The following is a 20,075-nucleotide window of genomic DNA, read 5'->3' as shown; positions in this document are numbered from 1 at the left end:
ATGTGTTCCAATACCTAAATTCATTAAACATGGCAAATTGGGTTGCTCTCCTTCGACAATTAATTGTGTGTGGTCATGTGTGCAGTATAGGATAGTATTTTTAAGATACTTGTGCCATACTAAAGGGAACTGCATGCATTGTATTATCTCCTTAGCAGTCACAGTAAAGGTCTCATGGAGATAGTAATATGTCCACATTGTCTAAGTCATTTGGAAGTAAACTGTGTGTGGAGCATTATAGACAAATATAATTTGTAAGCATTAATATGGTGAAACATCAGTAAACAGGTAAAAGGGAATGAAATAAAACAGAGAAATTTTCTGTTAACTGTATTAAAAAAAGAAGCCATACCAGATGTCAGAAAAGGACCTTATTTACTGTTTAAGCGCTTTCGTTCCACCAGACATGGAACTTCATCAGAAACAATGTAGTCAACCGTTTCCTTCATTTGAAAAGCCTTAAGGTTACCAATGCATGTTTCTCATTTAAAGAACTATACCACATAAAAAATTAATCTCATATACATAAAAATATACATAAAAATATGAAAAACACGTTAATAAATAAATGTGGGTAAAAAGTATGAAAAAAGAATAAATAGAAAAATCATAATCAGGCAGCTTTGATCTTTAGAATGAGCTTTCAGTATTTTGGAAGGAGTTACTCATTCTAATAGGGGGGGAGATTGGGAACTTGTTCTAGAACAGAGAGAATTGTATTGACCGTTGCTGCTTAATGCTTGTACCTCTCCGGGGATTAATGATTTAATTTCGATTAAGCCCACCAATCTACAAGCATCAATTTTATCAAAGGTAGAAACATGCTATAACAAAGTTGCCAAATTTGTTTCTAACAACAAATATCGCACACACCACTGTTCTGCCCTTAAGTCTAAAATGGCTTGAATTAACACACTCCCTTACCCTCTTTCAACTTGTCATCACCCATAAAATATTGCAAAAACCCAATGCTTGCCCACCCTTAAACTCATTACTAAATACTTGTCACCCAAATATACCACTTAGATACAGCAATAAACAACTACTGAACATGTTCAAACCCCATAAAGCTGTAAGCCTTAGCATCTACTCTTGCGCAGATGTTCAAAAATGGATCACATTTCTCTAAACATAAGATCTACACCAAACCTCCCTGCCTTTAAGCACCTACACAAAGAACACCAATCTAAATATTGGCTCTTTTCCTGCTTCATTCCTTGCTGATCCCACCTAACTCTTTAACACTTTCTTCTTAAGGATTTCTCTTATTTCCCTGCTTCCTTCCCTGTTCTTACCTACCACTTCCTCCTCTAATTAAAGTCTACTGCCTGCTGTCTAGCTCTTGGTAATATTTCATTAACATATGTTCACACTAAAGAAATTTCAATTATGCTTTTCTTTGGCTCTCAAGTGTTTTTAAAACTTGTAAATAGCAACAGAATACTTTTCATAATATATACTGGCATGTATACTATTGTATACAACATTGTACTTTTCTTAAATGTTTTATTAATTAGTAATTACAATGTAATAACATTTAAATGTCATTGTCATCTTTATGTTATGTTATGTTATGTTATGTTATCTTATCTTATCTTATCTTATGGTACTCAAAAATTGTACTTTTTACTATGTGGAACTTTTCTATTCAAGCCTCTTCTGAAAATATGTACTGAATGATCCATCAGACTTTCCTAGTTAACAAATGTCAAATAAATAAATAATGATGTTTACCTGTGGCCTAGTAAGTATTGATAAAGTGTACAAGTAAAATTTTCAGCAGTGTGTCTTCAAATACAGAGTCTGCTTATGTTCTTTCATTTTATGAATTGTGCTGTTTATATGATACATGTTTATTTTTTTCACATGAACAAATACTAATGTTTAAATAATATATTTGTGTGTGTGTGTGTGTGTATAAATATATACAGATATAGATATTGACATATATATATATATATATATATATATATATATATATATAAATATAGATACACACACACACACACACACACACACACACACACACACACAAATACATATATAAATATATGGCTGTTTTGAGAAAGGCAGAATTAAAATGTGGGTATAGATACCTGGATAATGCCAAAATGTATTGATAATGAATAATAAACATAGTGTCTGAGTAAAATAGTTAAGGGTAAATTAGCAAGCTTTTAACCAGAGAGTACTTTAGGGTCCTCTTTTGGAGGTAACAGGTATCTTCGGTATGCTAATTAGAACATAACAAAATGGTTAGTTTAGGGGGTTTAAACAGATGATGTATTTAGTGTTTAACTTTGAGGCCCATGTCTTCTTGAATGGTTTCACTTAGTGCTGATGGGTCACTGAGGTATTATGGTGATATCTGTTATTTGGATGAAGAGATCTATATTTAGGAAGTATTTACCAGTGGTACTTAAACTGGTTTATTGACCAGATGTAATTTTTATGATAGCAATGAACAAAGAATGTCCGTTTAATGGAATATTGGGCCTCTATGATCCCTGGTAATAATGTTGAGGGATGGCAGAGCTTATCATACTGAACAAGTAGGGTCATAATAATGACAGGTGAAATATTAAAACTGATGACTGAATATGAATGGAGATAGGATGAATGAAATCATGTTAGTCTTTAATTATGTGATGACCATGGGACCAATGTGCAAGTTTTTAATGACAAGAGAAAACAGTTCCAAGAACTACATAAAAATGTGAGAAATTATGTCCAGAATGTCTTATTTTTATATCAGTGACAATCTCCTGAGCAAGGCCAAATCTTTCCACAATCTGGTGACACTCCATGGCAAATTCAGCAGACTCATTATAGACACAGATTTTAAAATCTCCAAAAATAATCTATCTTGGATTAGTAGATATAATGTCAGTGAAGACATCGGTGAACTCCTGAAGAAAAGTCCCCAAATAACTGAGTAGATGGCAGATGAGAAGAAATGTACAGAATGCTCTGTGACATCTGCAGGCAGATTAACACACCTATAAGTCTGATTAAAAAACAGTGATATGCTATTGCTAGATGATGACCAAAGTTCTCATCCAGCCATATTTCTTTAAGCAATACCACATCAAAACTTGTAATGAGTCATGGATAATTTAACACCTCTTCTGTAGCAACCTGGCATTGCACAAAAGAACAAAAGATGAGTCTTTGTATTACAGATCCCTGCTGCCACATAGAGATGATAAATAACTCATTGATGAGTGTTCAAAAATAAAACAAGTTGTTGTCCAAATAACATCAGAAGTGATTACTGATAACTCACACTTACATTCAACTGTCTCATTTATTTCACACTTCAGAGCAGACTCTTCTAACCACCTTCGCATGGCATTTTAGAACACTGAGATGCTAACAGCATAATGTTATTCTAAAAGGTGGGATAGCCAACTCAAAGGGATAAAAGGTTAACAAGAGATGACCATCATGCATAAATCCCATCTCAAAACTGGACTAGGGAATACTACCAAAAACTAAAGGGTTATCAGAATAAATAATAATATAAAATAAGCCATTAACACAATAACAGTCACACTAATCAGTGTTCTAGTAAAGTAAACTAAATACAAAAAAAAAAAAAAAATGTTTAAATTAAAGTGCCTTGAATCTTAAGGAAAATCTGCATTTTGGGAATAACAGTAAGTCTAGCAACACTGATAATATTTTTAGATTCTTTAGAATTTTACACTGTTTGAGTTATATTTAAATTAGTTATGGTTCACTGGATTTTCTATGTCAAGAAGTACAACTTAAAAAAAAAACATTAAAAAGAAAAAAAGGGAAAAAATGTAAAAACATTTTTTAGCTGGGAGGCAAGTTTTTTGTGGAAGTCTTGGTCCTCTAAGATATCTCCAGATATATGGGTCTACTTTGTAACAACGAAAGACCAGAAGAATGAAACGCAGAACACCGAGACGAAAACAACGAAACCCCGGAACACCGAAAAACACTTAAATTTACAAAACACACATAACACACAAAAACACACACACACAACTGCCCCACACTACTAAACAAAACACCTTACACTAATGATAGGCAGGGGGGAAAGCCTCCCTGCAATCCCCCTACTTTAATATTCTAACTCCGAGATCGCACAGACACACAAGGCAAACATACACCCACACAGTACAGTCCCTCACACATACACACCACAGTCACAACACACACTTACACACAGCATTTCCCCTCACAAATACACTCACACACACACACACACACACACACACACACACACACACACACACACACACGCACACGCACACACTTATCTACAGCAGAACACGAAAAGCGCTAATTCAAACTCCCGTAACATCGGGATTTATATTCTATATTCTCACTTAGTTCACATTTGTTTTTCCTTTATAATTATCCCTATCAATCTTCAACATCATAGTGTTACAGAACATAACACTGGCCAGTCCTTCCCTTCAGCTTTATTATGATGGTTAGAAAAACAGCTCTGTTTCCTCCAGATTAGATGCATCACATTCCTATATGGTAAAAATTGTTTTGTTACAACTAAGTATTCTGCCGTCTCTAGAATGGCTGTTAATTAGGAGGTTCCAAATCTGTAGTAAAGTTTCAGTACTAATTAGACACAGTCTGCTTATTCTGACTTCCTCCTGTCTAATGAGGAGGCTCAAGTTGTCAGCAGATGCTGTCTCATTCTAGGACAAATATCCAAAGCATTTTAGGGAAGTTCTTGCTATCTGTTGTAAGAATGCGCCCATAGGAGTCTAGAAACCTGTGAAATAAACTGCATAATAATGTGATAGTCACCCTAATTATAGTTTTATAGTATTGTAGTAGGCTCATGGAAAAATCCCCCCGTACAGAAATGACAGGTATAGTTTGTTCTATAAATTAACAGATTGTATAAACAATATCCCTTATCATATTAAAATAAAATACTAGAATGATACTTTGAAAGACCCTCTGCAAATCACATTAGCTTTTCTGGTTCAAACACTGCACAAATAGTCATATATTAAAAGGCAATATATGTCCAGGTTCTGGTGACTGAACAAAAATAATTTATATTTAATATAATCAGTTACTGTTTGGGGAGTTATATCATTATTGTGGCACTTACCCACCAGCAGTGGTGTATAAGATTTCTTTGGCATGCTTCCAATGATATAACGTTCTATTAATTATGCCAGCACTGTAACTCACCACTATATCATTAGATTCAGCAGTTGTACATTGAGAATATATTGTTTTTGTTTCAGGGTAACGACATAGGGGAGAGCAGGGATGCGTATGTCCCAAACCCTTCCTGTAAAGATTTTGCCAAATACGAATGGATTGGTCAGCTTATGGGAGCTGCCTTCAGAGGAAATGAATTCCTGGTGAGTGTTTCACAAAGATGTGACTCTTCTCTTTTTATTTCATTGCTTGTGTTTGTTTTGTTAATCTAGTCAGCTGTCCATTATATTGTATGCTTCTCATCACTGATACGTATGTATAATCTTACAAATAATTTGTTGTTTGGTAAATAGTTTGCATATTATGTATAGATTGATGCCTTTTCTCTCCTTCTTCAGGAAGCATATTAAAAGTGAAAATGTTCATTATTTTTTAATCTTTATTAATCTCAAAAAAAACACAGTAAGAGACATTTATACAATCATCACAACTTGGACAATTACCTTCTTTTAGTTCTTCAGTTTAACAGCTCTTTTCAGCAAGCATCACAGACCTTCATTTTGATGCCTCTTTTTTGAATGCTATTAAATAAGCATTATGCCTTCTGTATGTTTCCTTAGTGGGGCATTTTCCTTTAAAAATGCAGTACAGGCTAGCCTGCTTTGTAGTGTAGAGAGTTAAAGTCCTGCCTATGCCTCAGGTGACCAGAGTTTGATCAGTGGCTCAGGTGTCTGTAGAAGCTGGGCAGGAGGATGGGAGCTGACACAACCATCCTGGGGGAGGAAGGTGGTTCTGGCTCACCACATGAGTGACACCTAGTGGAAGCATTAAGTTGTACCCAGCTGAGACTGAGCTTGTGTTGTCCAAGTGCATCAAATTATCAGCCCTGGGGAACTCTACATACGGATATATGCATCCATGGAAGACAGAAATAGCAGACTGAGGAACTGCTTGAGAGAAAAGTGTGTCATGTTGAGCATGCAGAAGCTCAGTATCAGCCGGTGCTATCAACTATCAAGTGAAAAGCAAACAAAAAACACTTCACTGTAATAAGCTTATTATTTAGATCCCAATTCCATGACATGCCCCCACCCTCCTTCAACATATTTTCTTTAAAAAAATAAATTATTTTTTTAAACTGTAGTAAACAGTTGCTACAATTTATACTCTGCCCCCAGGGATCACTACACTGATCATGTTTTAGTTTTAAAAAAATAAATCTTATTCTTAAATCGCAGCAAACTACTTGCTACAAATGTAGCAACCAGTTCCTATACTTTATACCCTGCCTGCATGGTGCACTGCAGCACTCATGTTTTAGTTTAAAAATTTCTTTTTTTTAAACTGTAGCAAACTGCTTACCAAAACTGCGGTAAACAGTAACAGCTTCTACAGTTTTCAAAGGACTATACTACTCAGACTTTGGTTTATTTTTTTTTTTACTTTTAAACTGTAGAAAACTGCTTGCTACAGTGCAGCAAGCAGTTGCCACAGTTTGCACCACACACATTGAGCACTACAGCTCTCAGGTCTGACCACAAATGCAAGACTGGCTTTTAAAAGCCAGTATTGCATTTGAGATTAAGACTGGCTGATTGCACCCCTAACAGTTTGCACCTGGGGCAGTTGCCCCTCTCGTTCCACCATAACTAAGCTACTGACTTTTGGTACTTGCAAATTCTTTTTATATATGCTTCCAAGAGTCTAGAATTATGTCACAGAACAATTTTATTTTTTTCATAACTTTAAATTACTTCTTTAACATGCAACCAGATCACTTGCCTGTCATCTATGGAACATTGCAGTCTTGCTGGTCATGCAGTTACCATTACTGCACATTTCTTCCTCCATAATCTGTTTTTTTTTTTTTTGTTTTTTTTTCCAATTTTTGAATATTGAGACCTTCGCACACAATATAATTCACACTATAATTTCTATATTTCCATCACCCATGTCAAATTAGTTTGATTAAAAGCTAAAAATACCTTTAATTAGCTAAGATTCACAGGGAGAACAGGGAGACATCTAAACTTAGTAGCACCTTTAGTTTTCAGTTTAAATTAATAAATACATTCATATAGCATGCTTTGTTTTGTTTAAGTTTTCTGCCAGAAGGATATATAAACAATATCTGCTCAAGTAAGTATGCTGCAGCTGTTGGTTGTCTAATCATGAATCTGTTTTACCATTTACTTGCTTTCTGAGCCTATCCTTCACCTTTATGCCCAATTTTAATCCTGCACATATTACAGCTGCTTATGTTCTAAATGTAAGTTTAAATGAGATTAAGTTGTGTCTGCTTGTATGTGTGTGTATGTATGTATGTATGTATATTATATATATATATATATATATATATATATATATATATATATATATATATATATATATATATATATATATATATATATATATATATATATATATATATATAATATGTTATAGGTTTGGCATCATAATGTTGACTCACAGGCAGTCGGGTAGGAATATGGTGAATGCACCTCTGCAAAAGTCGGATTACCGAATTTCAGTATACTTGACACAGATATGGAACATCAAAACTTCCTACTGCTCTGAACCAAGGAACAAGTTTTACCATGAGTCCAGAAGGCAGAAGGGGGCACGGTAGGGCAGTCAGGAATGTAGGTGTTTGACATTCCGCTGTTTGGGATGTAGGACATTGCACAGCTGGACTCAACCACCTGCGATTAGACATAATGATAGCAAACCATATATGACTGTAGAAATACATGATGCAAATCAAATGTGTAAAAGCATGCAGCCAGCACTCTGACTCTGCACCAGACCACTCAAGTCAAAGTATCAGCCCATGAAGCTGTAGGAACTGACTGGAGAAAGGTGGTGCTGTGCATATGATGCTTGCTTAGTCGTCCAAGGGAGGACATTTGAGCAATTTGGACAAAGTCCTTCTGGCAATTTCCAAAATTAAAAACATTATTTCCATGGGTCCTAACATTATCCATAGATGCCAACCGAGAAGCATAAAGTCTCAGTTAGGAAAAAAAAAACTTCTATCATCTCTTCAACCTGAATGTCTCCACTGGTTATGTCCCTGAAGAGTAGATAATGGTAATTGTGATGCCCTTGCATAAAGGTGGTCCCCATACTGACCCTGGGAATTACAGCCCTATTAGTCTCACTAGTTTTATTTGCAAGGTATAGAATGTATAATAACTGAACTAATGAAAAATGATACAGATGACCTTATATCCCTGGATACACACAAGTTTGGTTTTGTAAAAGGAAGGTCATGCCTGCTCTGTCTGATTGAGTTCTTCAAAGGTTTACTGAGGACATGAAATTTGCACTGGTTATCTAGTCCTTGTCAATACCTTTCACACTACCTCCCATGATGGGATTATTAACAAACTCTCCTAACTCAACATTGACCCACACATAGTTCATTGGATTGGTAAAGGGTTATCTGACATAACTCGTACAGTTAAGGCTAAGGTATCTGATCTGGACAGGTAAGTATCACTCTTGTTGTCCCACAAGGTTCTGTTCTGAGTCCCTCCTGTTTGACATATAGTCCTGTGACATAAAATATGAGAATGAGGGACTGTGGCTTGCCATGTTTGCCAGTGATTGCATACTGGGGGCGGTTGTCAAATGACATTCTGATACTCAAATTCACCAGCAAGGACTGGACCAAACAGAAGCCTGATGCATTAATCATAAGGACTGGAACAAACAGAAGCCTGATGCATTAATCATAAGGACTGGACCAAACAGAAGCCTGATGCATTAATCATAAGGACTGGACCAAACAGAAGCCTGATGCATTAATCATGGGCTTATGCTCAACACCAAAAAATATAACATAGCTTCCTTTATCTTATTTAGCATCACCATGCCATATAGATAACATTCCACTTAAAACTGACACAGTCAACAGGGACTTGGGTACGTGTTAATAACAAATGATCCTTTAACCACCATGTTTCTGTGACAGTTACAAAATCCTTCTACCTTGCACAGCTTATCCTTCATGGCATCTCCTCAAGGCCCAAAGAAGTAATAGTCCCACTTTATTCATCCTTTATTAGGCCCATCATTGATTATAATGCACTCTTGTGCATGTACCTCGCCAAGCACATACCAGCTTGAAGACCTTAATGTTCCTTTACCAACAGATCTCAGGTCTCAATACTCTTAGCTACTCTTGGAGACTAAAAGCTTTGTCCCTCCCTGTAGTCATTGACACATAGACTCTAGAGGGGTGATCTCTGCTTAGCCTTCAGTGCTATGAATGACCATGTAGCACTCTTTAAAATCCTAAAAATAAATAATGCAAATGGTAATACCAACACCAGTTCTAGAGACCTAAACCTGGACTATCACATTAATGATACCAGATGGCATGACAGATACCTACCCCAATGTGACACACATTTCTGGTATAGGCTGCCCTTATCTATCAAGCAAAATACTGTAGCAAGCAATCCTTTAGGACCAGTGTGGATGACTGGATGAGGGATCACAAATTTTCACCAGCAGAATCTGGAAACAGTCTACTTAATGGGGGAGCACTGTTAGTATCCCATCTGACTTGGATGATGTGGCTTAGCTTCTTGATGGCCTCCTTAGGCTATAGGCTTAGTAATAACCTCAAACCTAAGAACCTATAAGGGCAAACTGCATACAAGCCTGAGATGTAGATAGCTTATTTTACTTTTTATTCATTAGATACCCTAAAAGAACATTGTAATGATCCATTTTTTCCTCTCAGGGCCTCATTTAAGGCTATATTCCATTCATAAGATTAATTTGCCTTCACTTATTGGTATCTTTCAAATATCTTTTCTGATATCCTTGCAATATAAGAGACTGATATATCTTTACTTTACATGTTCCCATATTTTAGGCATTTTCTTTTATTTCTTTAAAATGTTATCATCTTTTCTTATATCGTATATATCTGTGTCATTACACCTCCATCAGCATTTAACCTATTAATGTCACTGTTTCCTTTCATGCATTTAAACTCACAGCATAAATTAATTTTCATTTTGTATCTGGATTAGAATTAGCTAGTGCTGTGGTATAGAGGTACAAATCCCTGACAATAGTCCAGGCAACCCAGGTTTGATTACCAGTTTAGGCAACTGAAGTGCAGACAGGGAGGGATGGATGTGCCTATCCCAGGGGGTAGGGACTTTCATCTCAGCACACTCTGATGGGAGACATGGTCCTTAAAAGGGGAATGGCCCTTGGATGGCTTAAGAAGATGAACATAGGGAAGAGGAACAAAAAGTAGGGTAGATCATAACAGAGGAAAACATCTCTCCCCTTCATGGATGCAGTTGCCAGCAGAACCCCCAGGAATCTCTTAAGTTTCATGGAACCAGACCAGAAGAGTAAATTGGCCCAGGGGTGGAAGGTGGAGCTGGCAGACCCAGTAATCCATGGGGAACTGTGGAATGTCCAGAAGATGTGAAGCAATGGGGAGAGGGGACAAAATTAATTAAAAAAAAGGCTGGAATAGCATTTAATTTTCTCTCTCTCTCTTTCCCACTTAACACATACTATCAGGTTTGTAGTTTTTGCAGCTGTTACTGTCATGTTTAGTTTTCCAGACTTACAAATAACAAACAATCCATGCTATGAAAAACTCTTTAATCAGTAAAGAAACACAAATAAAACATCACAGTAAGCACTTTTGCCTGAAAGGGATGTCAGATTATGAGCATAATTAGATTTCTCTAATTTATATAACATGCCTAATCATATAGACAAACTGGTAATCAAACCTGGGTTGCCTGGACTATTGTCAGGGCTTTGTTCCTCTATACCACAGCAGCTGATATACTATGTCTCTAATCATGATAGACATTGTCACATAAACAAAAGAGTCTCAGTGAGACATCCCAATTCTTTTTGGGTAAATCTTACAAGTTTTCCATCTCATTCAGCCCTGGAAAAAGATGTGCATTTAGTATGAACTACCATTTATATTCCATAGAATCCAATAACTCTTTTTGGCCTACTTTCCCATAGATCAATTGTATGCCTTCTATAACTGCAAATTTAAATATGTCATCTACACAAACAACAGTATGTTTACATAAAGCATTATTAATAGTTTTAAAAATTTCTTGATTTTTTTTTTGTAGCCATGGCATAGTTTGCATATGCAGAAAGATGTTTTGCTGAAACTTACAGGTACTTTTACCTGTGTAAAAAGGTAGACATTTTTCACAAAGAGTGACGGAAGTCATGTTTTTGGAAGTACAAGTAAACAAGCCAGGTATAAAATAATGCTTTTCTTTCAACACAATTTCCTTCACATCTGTTTTCAGATACTGACATTAGTGACAGAAACCACACTTCTTCCTCCCTCTAAATATATACATTTTCTAGAAGGTTTCTGCAAAAGGTTCTGCAAAGTTTTTTCATGCTTAACACAAAACAAGGAGGATCACTGAAAATTTATTAAATCATAGGATTTTTCAATTCTTTCCTATTATACTTTGTATAGCTTTCATATCAATGGGATAAGAAAGTTTAATAGACATGATTTTGTTTCCCTAGCTGCACTCACCTTCAACTGTGAATACAGCTCTACCATTTTTAACTAAAATGATCCGACTATCCACTAGGTGTGAAGGGTAACCTCTTTTACAGAATCTTTCCCTTGATCTGCCTGCTTAATCTGACCATTTGTCATTCATAACATTGTTTTTCAACAAACTTAGATGCATGCTATAGTAATTCGAAAAGCTACTGCTAGACATAAAGGTTTCCTATTAATACCAATAGTATCTACCTTCAGACTTCACAAAGAGTAACCTGGATGTTGATCCGAGATAAATGAAAGTTATATGTAAAATGCAAGCATTCATCAATACTGTTCAAAACATTCATAAAACCTTGTAACACAGATACATCACTGACACAAATTAAAGAAGAATTTGATAAGAGGACAGTCCATTAGGGTGTCAAGGCTGGTTGCTGACAATAAGCAGTTTAAGAAAGAGCTGGTTATACTTAAAAGAATGTTTTAGACAGAGAATATAACGAAGATGTTACTAACCAGATCTTTGAAGATATTCCAGAGTGACAAAGTTGTTGGAGTTAACCAATTCTTACTTCTAATATCAGCAGTTAACCCAGTCTTACTGCTAGTATCAGCAGTTAACATATTCATACTGATGATATCAGCAGTAACCTATTTTGACTGATAATATCAGCAGTTAACCTATTCTTACTGCAGATATTAGTGTTGTTCCGCACACAAAATCAGGTGTATTCATAATCAATGGCTTTGGAATGCAGTTTGAACTTTTGTCTTCATTTTATATTTGCCTATCTGCCCCTGCTACCTTCCATATTCACTTCTTTCTTTCCTTCCATGCTTTTTTCTACTCTCCCCCTAACCATACTTAATAATGAGCACCTTTACATACCTCTCAACGGTACAGATTTTCACAGAAAGTCCAGATTTTTGCATCATATTTTGGCCCATTTTTCATAAAACTGTGGTTTTCTAGCAACTTATTGATCAGTCATTAACGACTGAAGGCAGAAAATGATGACAGACATTTGAGTTTCAGACTTCATACCCTTCAGAAATTTCATGCTAAAACAAAACTTGTTATTCTATCAACTTTCTAAGTTTGTAGGAGCAATATTTAAAAATTGTCCCTATTTTTGGCCTTTATCCCACCATTATTTATCTCTTTGTCCAGCTTTTTTGCTCTAAGAGGTTGAGAGGTATGGCACCTATACCTCCAAAAATGCTAGTCTTCCATTCTAATCTTCCTATCAGTTTACTCGTGTGCATGTTTCAGTGTTTGCTCATCTCCCTCTTCTGGCTGTCCTGTCTCCCCCTTACCTCCTCATTTCAATGATGACACAAGTTGGAGCTTTGCTGTGATGGCCCTGTATGGCCTTCTCACAGTGCCTGCATTGAAGTAATTTGTTGCACACATGAACTCACATAGCATAGAGCACAACACCATGTTGTGTTGTCTGTCCTGTTCATGTGACCTTGTATAGAGTAGCCACTGCACTAGTGTGTTGTCTCCTATTAATATGCCAGCTGTCATTTTCTGTGCAGTTCTTTCCCTGCATACCAGCACAATGCAGGTACTAATGCACACCAAAGCGGCAAAGCACCATGTCACACTAAATCTTCTGTGATATTTATCAGAACATCTTTGTGAGTACATCCCTATATTGATAAATCTGAAAGAATATTTGTATAAGTGGATTTATAAATGTAGATGCTCCATCTGGAATCAAAATTTTAGATTAGGAAATAACTTTGGTAGAAAACAAATCTGTACTGATATTGCTAGTTGTACATTAAAACAAAGTAGAAGAACAAAATGGGTACCAGCTGAAATTCTGAGGACTGTGGCTCTGTGCTTGATGCAGGGGTGTGGCTAAAATCATTATGAAGGCCTTATTTTCTGAACATATCTGTGGTGCAAAGTAACACCTAGAAAGCCTTCGGTCCGTATTTTTGACCTGCCATTAGTTCTAAAATGACTGAAGTTGATTAAAATGGGAAGAAGAGGAAATACAAAATAAACTGACAAGCAAGCTATATTCACACTGACAGAGTGGGTAGATGAAGATCTAAGAGCCTGTGTCCACAGAGAGTAACTAGAAGATATTTTTGCACTAGTTGTAGTTCTTCCTCTAAGGATGTACACTTAGCTACTTTATTATTGCTTTAAACATTCCTTATAAACTGTTTTGCTTCTATAATGAAAGAGGTGAGGTATGTAGGGCTAAAATATTTTCTGTGCTGGAATTACTGGTTTATATTCATAGCATTGTGTTATACAGCCCTTCCCAAAATGAATAACAACACCCATGAAAATATGCCTGAGAAAATGTCATTCACAGCATGTACTGACAACAAAGGCACATATAACATGGGAGGAGGGGGGTTGAAGAAGGGAGGATGAGTATGGCATAGTGAATCCAGAATAGCACTTGGCAGCTATCACCCAACACCCTAAGTAACATAGTGAAACACATCTCAAAATATGTATTGACAGAGAGCATATGGAACATCTTCTACGGAGCAGCAGAACACAGTGAATTTGTGAGGGAATGCATTGAAGTGACCTGCTGAACTGCACCATGAAATAAAAAGCGAGACTATAAACATTGACAGCTACCAGGTACAGATGCTAGGCCTATGCAAGCTATACAGAATGACAGATAATGTGTCTTTATGAACATACAGAGGGGTCGTATTTCTGCATTCAATGTAGTGGATCTGTATGTAATCCACAGAGGAATAGCACAGAGCTTAGCTGTATCATTTAACACAACATAGTACATACAAAGAAGTCAGTCATTAGTGAAGTCCCTCAGGGGTCAGCCCTAAGACTGCTTCTTTTTGGCATCTACTTCTCTGACATCAGGCCCAATGTCAAGGGTCTCTGACTGACCAGATTTGCAGATGATTGCAAATTAGGAGCAGTCAAAAATCCCCCACCAACACTAATGTTATTCAAGAAGGGCTGAAATAGACAAATAACTGGTGTCAGAAGCACAGACTAAAACTAAATGCCAAGAAATGCATAATAGTATCCTTTGGGAGGACAGACACCCCTGCTGACTATTATATTGATAACACACCTCTAAGAGTCAAACCAGTAGTCAGGGACAATAATCTATCCTTTAACCATCATGTGTCTGCATTAGTGAGGAAATACTTCTATTCTGTGCAACTTATAAATGAAGGTATTGCATCTAGGTCCAAGGGTGTCATTGTTCCACTGTATTCAGCATTCATAAGGCCTATGATTGAGTACAATGCCCCCTTTGGCATGTACTTAACCAGGCACATCCAGAATTTGGAATGTACACATAGGTTCCTCACTAAAAGAATATAGGGTGTAAATAGCATGTCCCGTGCAGACCACCTCAAACCCCTATCCCTGTATTCTATCTACTACAGGCAATTGAGGGAGAGCTATGCCTGGCATATAAGGAATCATTAAACCCCATTCTGATAGACCTCCTGCATATCCACAAAACAAACAGCAACAGAATTACCCATTCTAAAAACTTAAACTTTGCCTGTGATATAAATAGGACCTGCTTGAGTGACCCGTAAGTATTCCAGAGACTACTACCCTTTCTCTGGAGCAGGCTCCCCATTCATGTGAAGCAGAGTTCCTCATTAACCCAATTCATGTGTAATGTGGGCAACTGTATGGGGAACAGGAAATTCATCACTGGTTTGGCAGCTATGTCTCTTATGGACACAGGCAGCCTGTAAATGATTCATCTTCCAGGCCTCTGCTTCTAAATGTTTCATCTCCCAAGCCCCTACTTACACTTACCAAGGGTACCAGAACTTGTCAGAGATTTGGATGCATGACTAGGCTTATAAAAGCCCCAGAGGTCATTAGCATAGTACATACCTATCTACCTATGAACCTATATGCAATCTGGGATAGGCTGATATTGCGGTTTCTCATTGGACTATGCTCTCATGTGACACTGGATTGCCTCACCCTCATCACTGTCAGTAGTAGCAGTATTGCTTTTTTTTAATATCTACACTGCTAACTGTAGTAGTATCCATAACCACTGATGCAACAATGGCTGGAAATAATATCCTGGTAATAGGTGACTAGTGGTACTGTGTTCCAAGTTAGGCACTGGCAGAGGTACTATGATTGTAGAACGGAATCACCAACAACAGCCATACCCAGACAAGCTAGCTGACTGTTCTTTACAGACCAGCCAACAGTCAAACTCCCTGAGTACAACACAGAATGGTATTTTTTCTGTCTAGCTGCTACTGACTTCAGATATTCTACATTTTTGACAGCTCCATTCTTCCCAGGTCACTGCATATTGAGGCATACCTTTAACATGTTCTTTCACTAGGTGGGTCTTGTCTGTTCAGAAAGGAAAACCTTAAAGCCTTCAAGCCATGACTATCCCCCAAATGATTGTACTGCAGCCAACTGGATTAACATTGAGATCTTTAGAAAACACTAGGAGCAAACTACATAGGAAAAAATGGGAATTGTGGGAACAGTACATATAAGAGAGGAATGAGGGTTAAAAGGTGTCCGGACTTAAATAAGATATGTAACGTTTGCCTAAAAAAGATTGGGTAGATTATATGTGATGCATAATGTTTGCAACTGGGAGTGTGTCAGTATGGTTTGTATAAATGTTTGATTGCCTATGTAGTAAGTGATGGTTTAATAAACATGTTTCTTATTTAAATAAAAAAGGGTAGGAATTGAATAATTTATGTAATGTTGCCTAGGTTATGACATATAGCAATATATGTGAAGTAAAATATTTATGTTAATTATAGTGTGATTACTTTTATATGAATGTAAATGTGCCTATGTCACAAGCAATAATTCAATAAAGGTGTTTGGGAAAAAAAACATTCTAACTCTTTACATTAAGGGATGTGCTGCTGGGTTACAGCAAAACAAAGGCATGCAGTGATGCCCTGAGGGAGCCACCCTCAACCTTAGTTGTGCTGCACCCTTCATTTGCTCATCCACCTAACAATCTAACAGATACTTCTGATGTGGCTTTAGTCTCATTACTGGAGCTCACGCCCTCTGTGTGCCCCAGAATATCCTCACACCAGCCCCCACAAAAAACACACATAAGCAGACATTGCCTTATTATTACTACTCTTTTCACATCAGCATTTCCTTTGAGATTTGGGCTACTGTTTAAACCAGAGTTTTCAGGTTCACAGTTAAGGTTGCATCCTTTCTTGCCACAGAGTTGACTTACATACACATAATGATATTACTACCTTTGCTGGCAGCATAGGTCCTTATCAGGCATGTTAATGCTCAGTGACTATAAAGTAGACATAACACTGAATGGTTTACAGGAGCCCAGCTCATGAGCTGTGAGTAACATTAAAATGTATGTAGATCATTGAATGCAAGGGGCATTTTGAAAATGGTTACACAAGGCTCTGATGAGCACAAAAGTATATGCTTAGGGAACTGGGTGGGGTTACTGATTGCCAGACATATGTTCATGCTTATCAGATGTATTGTTACTTCCCAGCTTAAACAGTTTTGCAGAGGGGGTATGTGTTCGACTCCCCACCCCTATCATCTGTAATCACCGAAGTGCACAGTACAGCTGTGGTGATATTATATGTGTTGTAGCCTGAAATTTACATATTTGAGGGCATTGAGCCTGCACTCGCCTTGCTAATGAATCTTACTGCTTTCATGCCCTTTATACCATGTTTGACACTGCACCTAGTACTTTACCCCTGTCTGTGTTGCAAGATCTGTGTAATGCATCCAAACTTTCTGTTGTTGCAGACTGAAAGCTGCACGATCATAACATACTACTAGATAACATTGTATCATAATCGTATGTATTAAGTATAGCTAATTCTGTTGTATTTTATGTTTCTTGTCAAGCTATATTCAGTGTATTGATTTTAGCATATGTACATGCAACTTTTATATGTCCTTCTTGCATTCTTGTTTGATTGTATGTGGAACTTTTCTCCCTGGGCCTCCGCTGAAAATGGGGTTTCACCCAGTCAGACTTTCCCAGTAAAGAAATGTAAAATAAATTAATAAAGAAAGAAAGAAAGAAGGAGAATGACTTCCTTTGGGTTACCAATCCAGTAACCAGACATCATTAAGGGCTCTGCTTGAATGGGTCGGTACCTCTGTGTACTGCTCTCTAGCAACCTGCTCTAGAGAGGGCAGGAATTGTAAGCACCAGACATCATTAAGGGTTCTGCTTGAATGGGTCAGTACCTCTGTGTACTGCTCTCTAGCAATCTGCTCTAGAGGGGGCAGGAATTGTAAGCACCAGACATCATTAAGGGTTCTGCTTGAATGGGTCGGTACCTCTGTGTACTGCTCTCTAGCAACCTGCTCTAGAGGGGGCAGGAATTGTAAGCACCAGACATCATTAAGGGTTCTGCTTGAATGGTTCGGTACCTCTGTGTACTGCTCTCTAGCAACCTGCTGTAGAGGGTGCAGGAATTGAAAGCCCCAGACAGCATTAAGGGTTCTGCTTGAATGGGTCGGTACCTCTGTATACTGCTCTCTAGCAACCTGCTCTAGAGGGTGCAGGAATTGTAAGCACCAGACATCATTAAGGGTTCTGCTTGAATGGGTCGGTACCTCTGTGTACTGCTCTCTAGCAACCTGCTCTAGAGGGTGCAGGAATTGTAAGCACCAGACAGCATTAAGGGTTCTGCTTGAATGGGTCGGTACCTCTGTGTACCGCTCTCTAGCAACCTGCTCTAGAGGGGGCAGGAATTGTAAGCCACTTTGCATTCCTCTCCCACTGACAGGATACCCTTGTATCATATGCAGTGAATATGTGTATCATTATCAGTATGGATGTGCTGAAAAATATATTATTTTACTCCGTGTTCTTTGGTACTGCCTTTAAAGTAGGTGGCTTCAAACTATTCACAGAAATTTTTCAGGTAGTAATATTCAAGTATTATCTTCTAAAGTATTAAGTATTATCAAAAATTAACGTTCGGATTCTTTCTTTAAAACAGCTGTCATTCACTCCAACGTTACTGATTTTGTTTTCTTTTCCTTTAATGTATGCAATAAAATTTCATTGTAATAGTTGTGCTAGACAGAGAAAGACTGAAAAAAGTTTTCATTTCTTGATCTGAATTTAAATTCATTTTAACAGTCTGTATCTGCTTTAGCTAAGGTCTTTAACCCCATATTAGTGATTCCGGCACATAGCTGCACTGCATTTTTGCAGTGTAAATGTGCTAACTGTTGTTATTAATCCCCGGTTTCATCCTTGTGCACTGAGTGTATGTCAGGACTTATGTTCGCATTGGAGCAGTTCCAGGCCAGTCAGCTCAGAGCTAAGGGTCTAATTGGTTTTCTCTCTCCCACCCACCCTGTTGTGGTTGTGTTCTGTTGTTACCTGCTCCTTATGATAATTTGACAACATAATTGCCTCACTGTTTAATGGCTGCTGACAATAAGCCCATAAGTATCATTTTGCAAAGTCTCTCTCCTTAAACTATTCACCAGGCTAAAAGAACTTTAATAAAATTGCTTAATACTGAGTGTACTGATACTGTTTGCATGAATTTTACTATCAAATTAGTGATTTTTTTTAACAATAATTCATTTACTGACTGTTGTTGTTGGCAGAAGACAGTGTCCAGGCTAGTTGTTTTGTACTGAAATTTAAATACTCAGTAGTAAGTCCACCCGAGCATTGTTCTAAAACTGAATCCAAGCAGTTATAGTTACCCCTACCCCTAGAGTCATTCCTGTCACGCATACCTCTCAAGTTTATAATTGCAATATTTAAAATCTGTCCTTATTTTTGGACCTTTGTCCCCTATTATTTTAGGCTTTATCCAAAGTTCTTGCACTAAGAAGTTCAGAGGTATACTGTCCATATCATGGACGAGCACTTCCTCACAACTTCTCCATCCGGCCTGAATGAGATGGGTATCTTCAGACAGTGTAAGAATTGTCTCATGTTGTCTGACGATCATCTGTCACTCAAAAAGTATAGCAAAGTGTATGAGAAATGTACATATATAATATCATTGGATGCAAAAATCTCATGCAAAGTAAACTCAGACACCAAAATTAGCACCAGTACACCACACATTACAACTCTCCAAAGTCCATCACAATACATATAATCCATAATATGCTGAGGCTCTAAAAATTAACTTGCCTAAATCTCAAAAACCTCCAAAACAAAAGAAAGGAATGAAGCACACTCAGCATATTAAACATATTTCCTCCCATAGCACAAGAAGTCCCAAAGTAACAGATGCTGATCCCGTAAGGTAGGCAAAGACTCAAACAATCATTCTTGTTATAGGTGACTCCATTGGAAGGCATTCAGATGAGCCTCTTACCAGGCTGAACAAGGAAAAAGAG

The 20,075-nt window shown here is 37.3% G+C and overlaps 1 protein-coding gene across 2 annotated transcripts in view; it reads left to right on the top strand.

Annotated features, from left to right (window-relative positions):
- LOC122813452 (E3 ubiquitin-protein ligase HECTD3-like) overlaps positions 1-20,075 on the top strand; it is a 726,610-nt gene that overhangs the window by 532,244 nt on the left and 174,291 nt on the right. For both annotated transcript variants that reach the window (XM_044085768.1, XM_044085767.1), the window contains exon 14: positions 5,256-5,375. In XM_044085768.1, coding sequence (XP_043941703.1) covers positions 5,256-5,375 — 120 coding nt within the window. The remainder of the gene's footprint in view (positions 1-5,255; positions 5,376-20,075) is intronic.

Source organism: Protopterus annectens, chromosome 10.part0, assembly GCF_019279795.1.
Source record: "Protopterus annectens isolate FY-2018-M chromosome 10.part0, PAN1.0, whole genome shotgun sequence".
In the NCBI taxonomy this organism is placed as follows: Eukaryota; Metazoa; Chordata; order Ceratodontiformes; family Protopteridae; genus Protopterus; species Protopterus annectens.
This window is presented reverse-complemented; position numbering and strand designations above follow the sequence as displayed.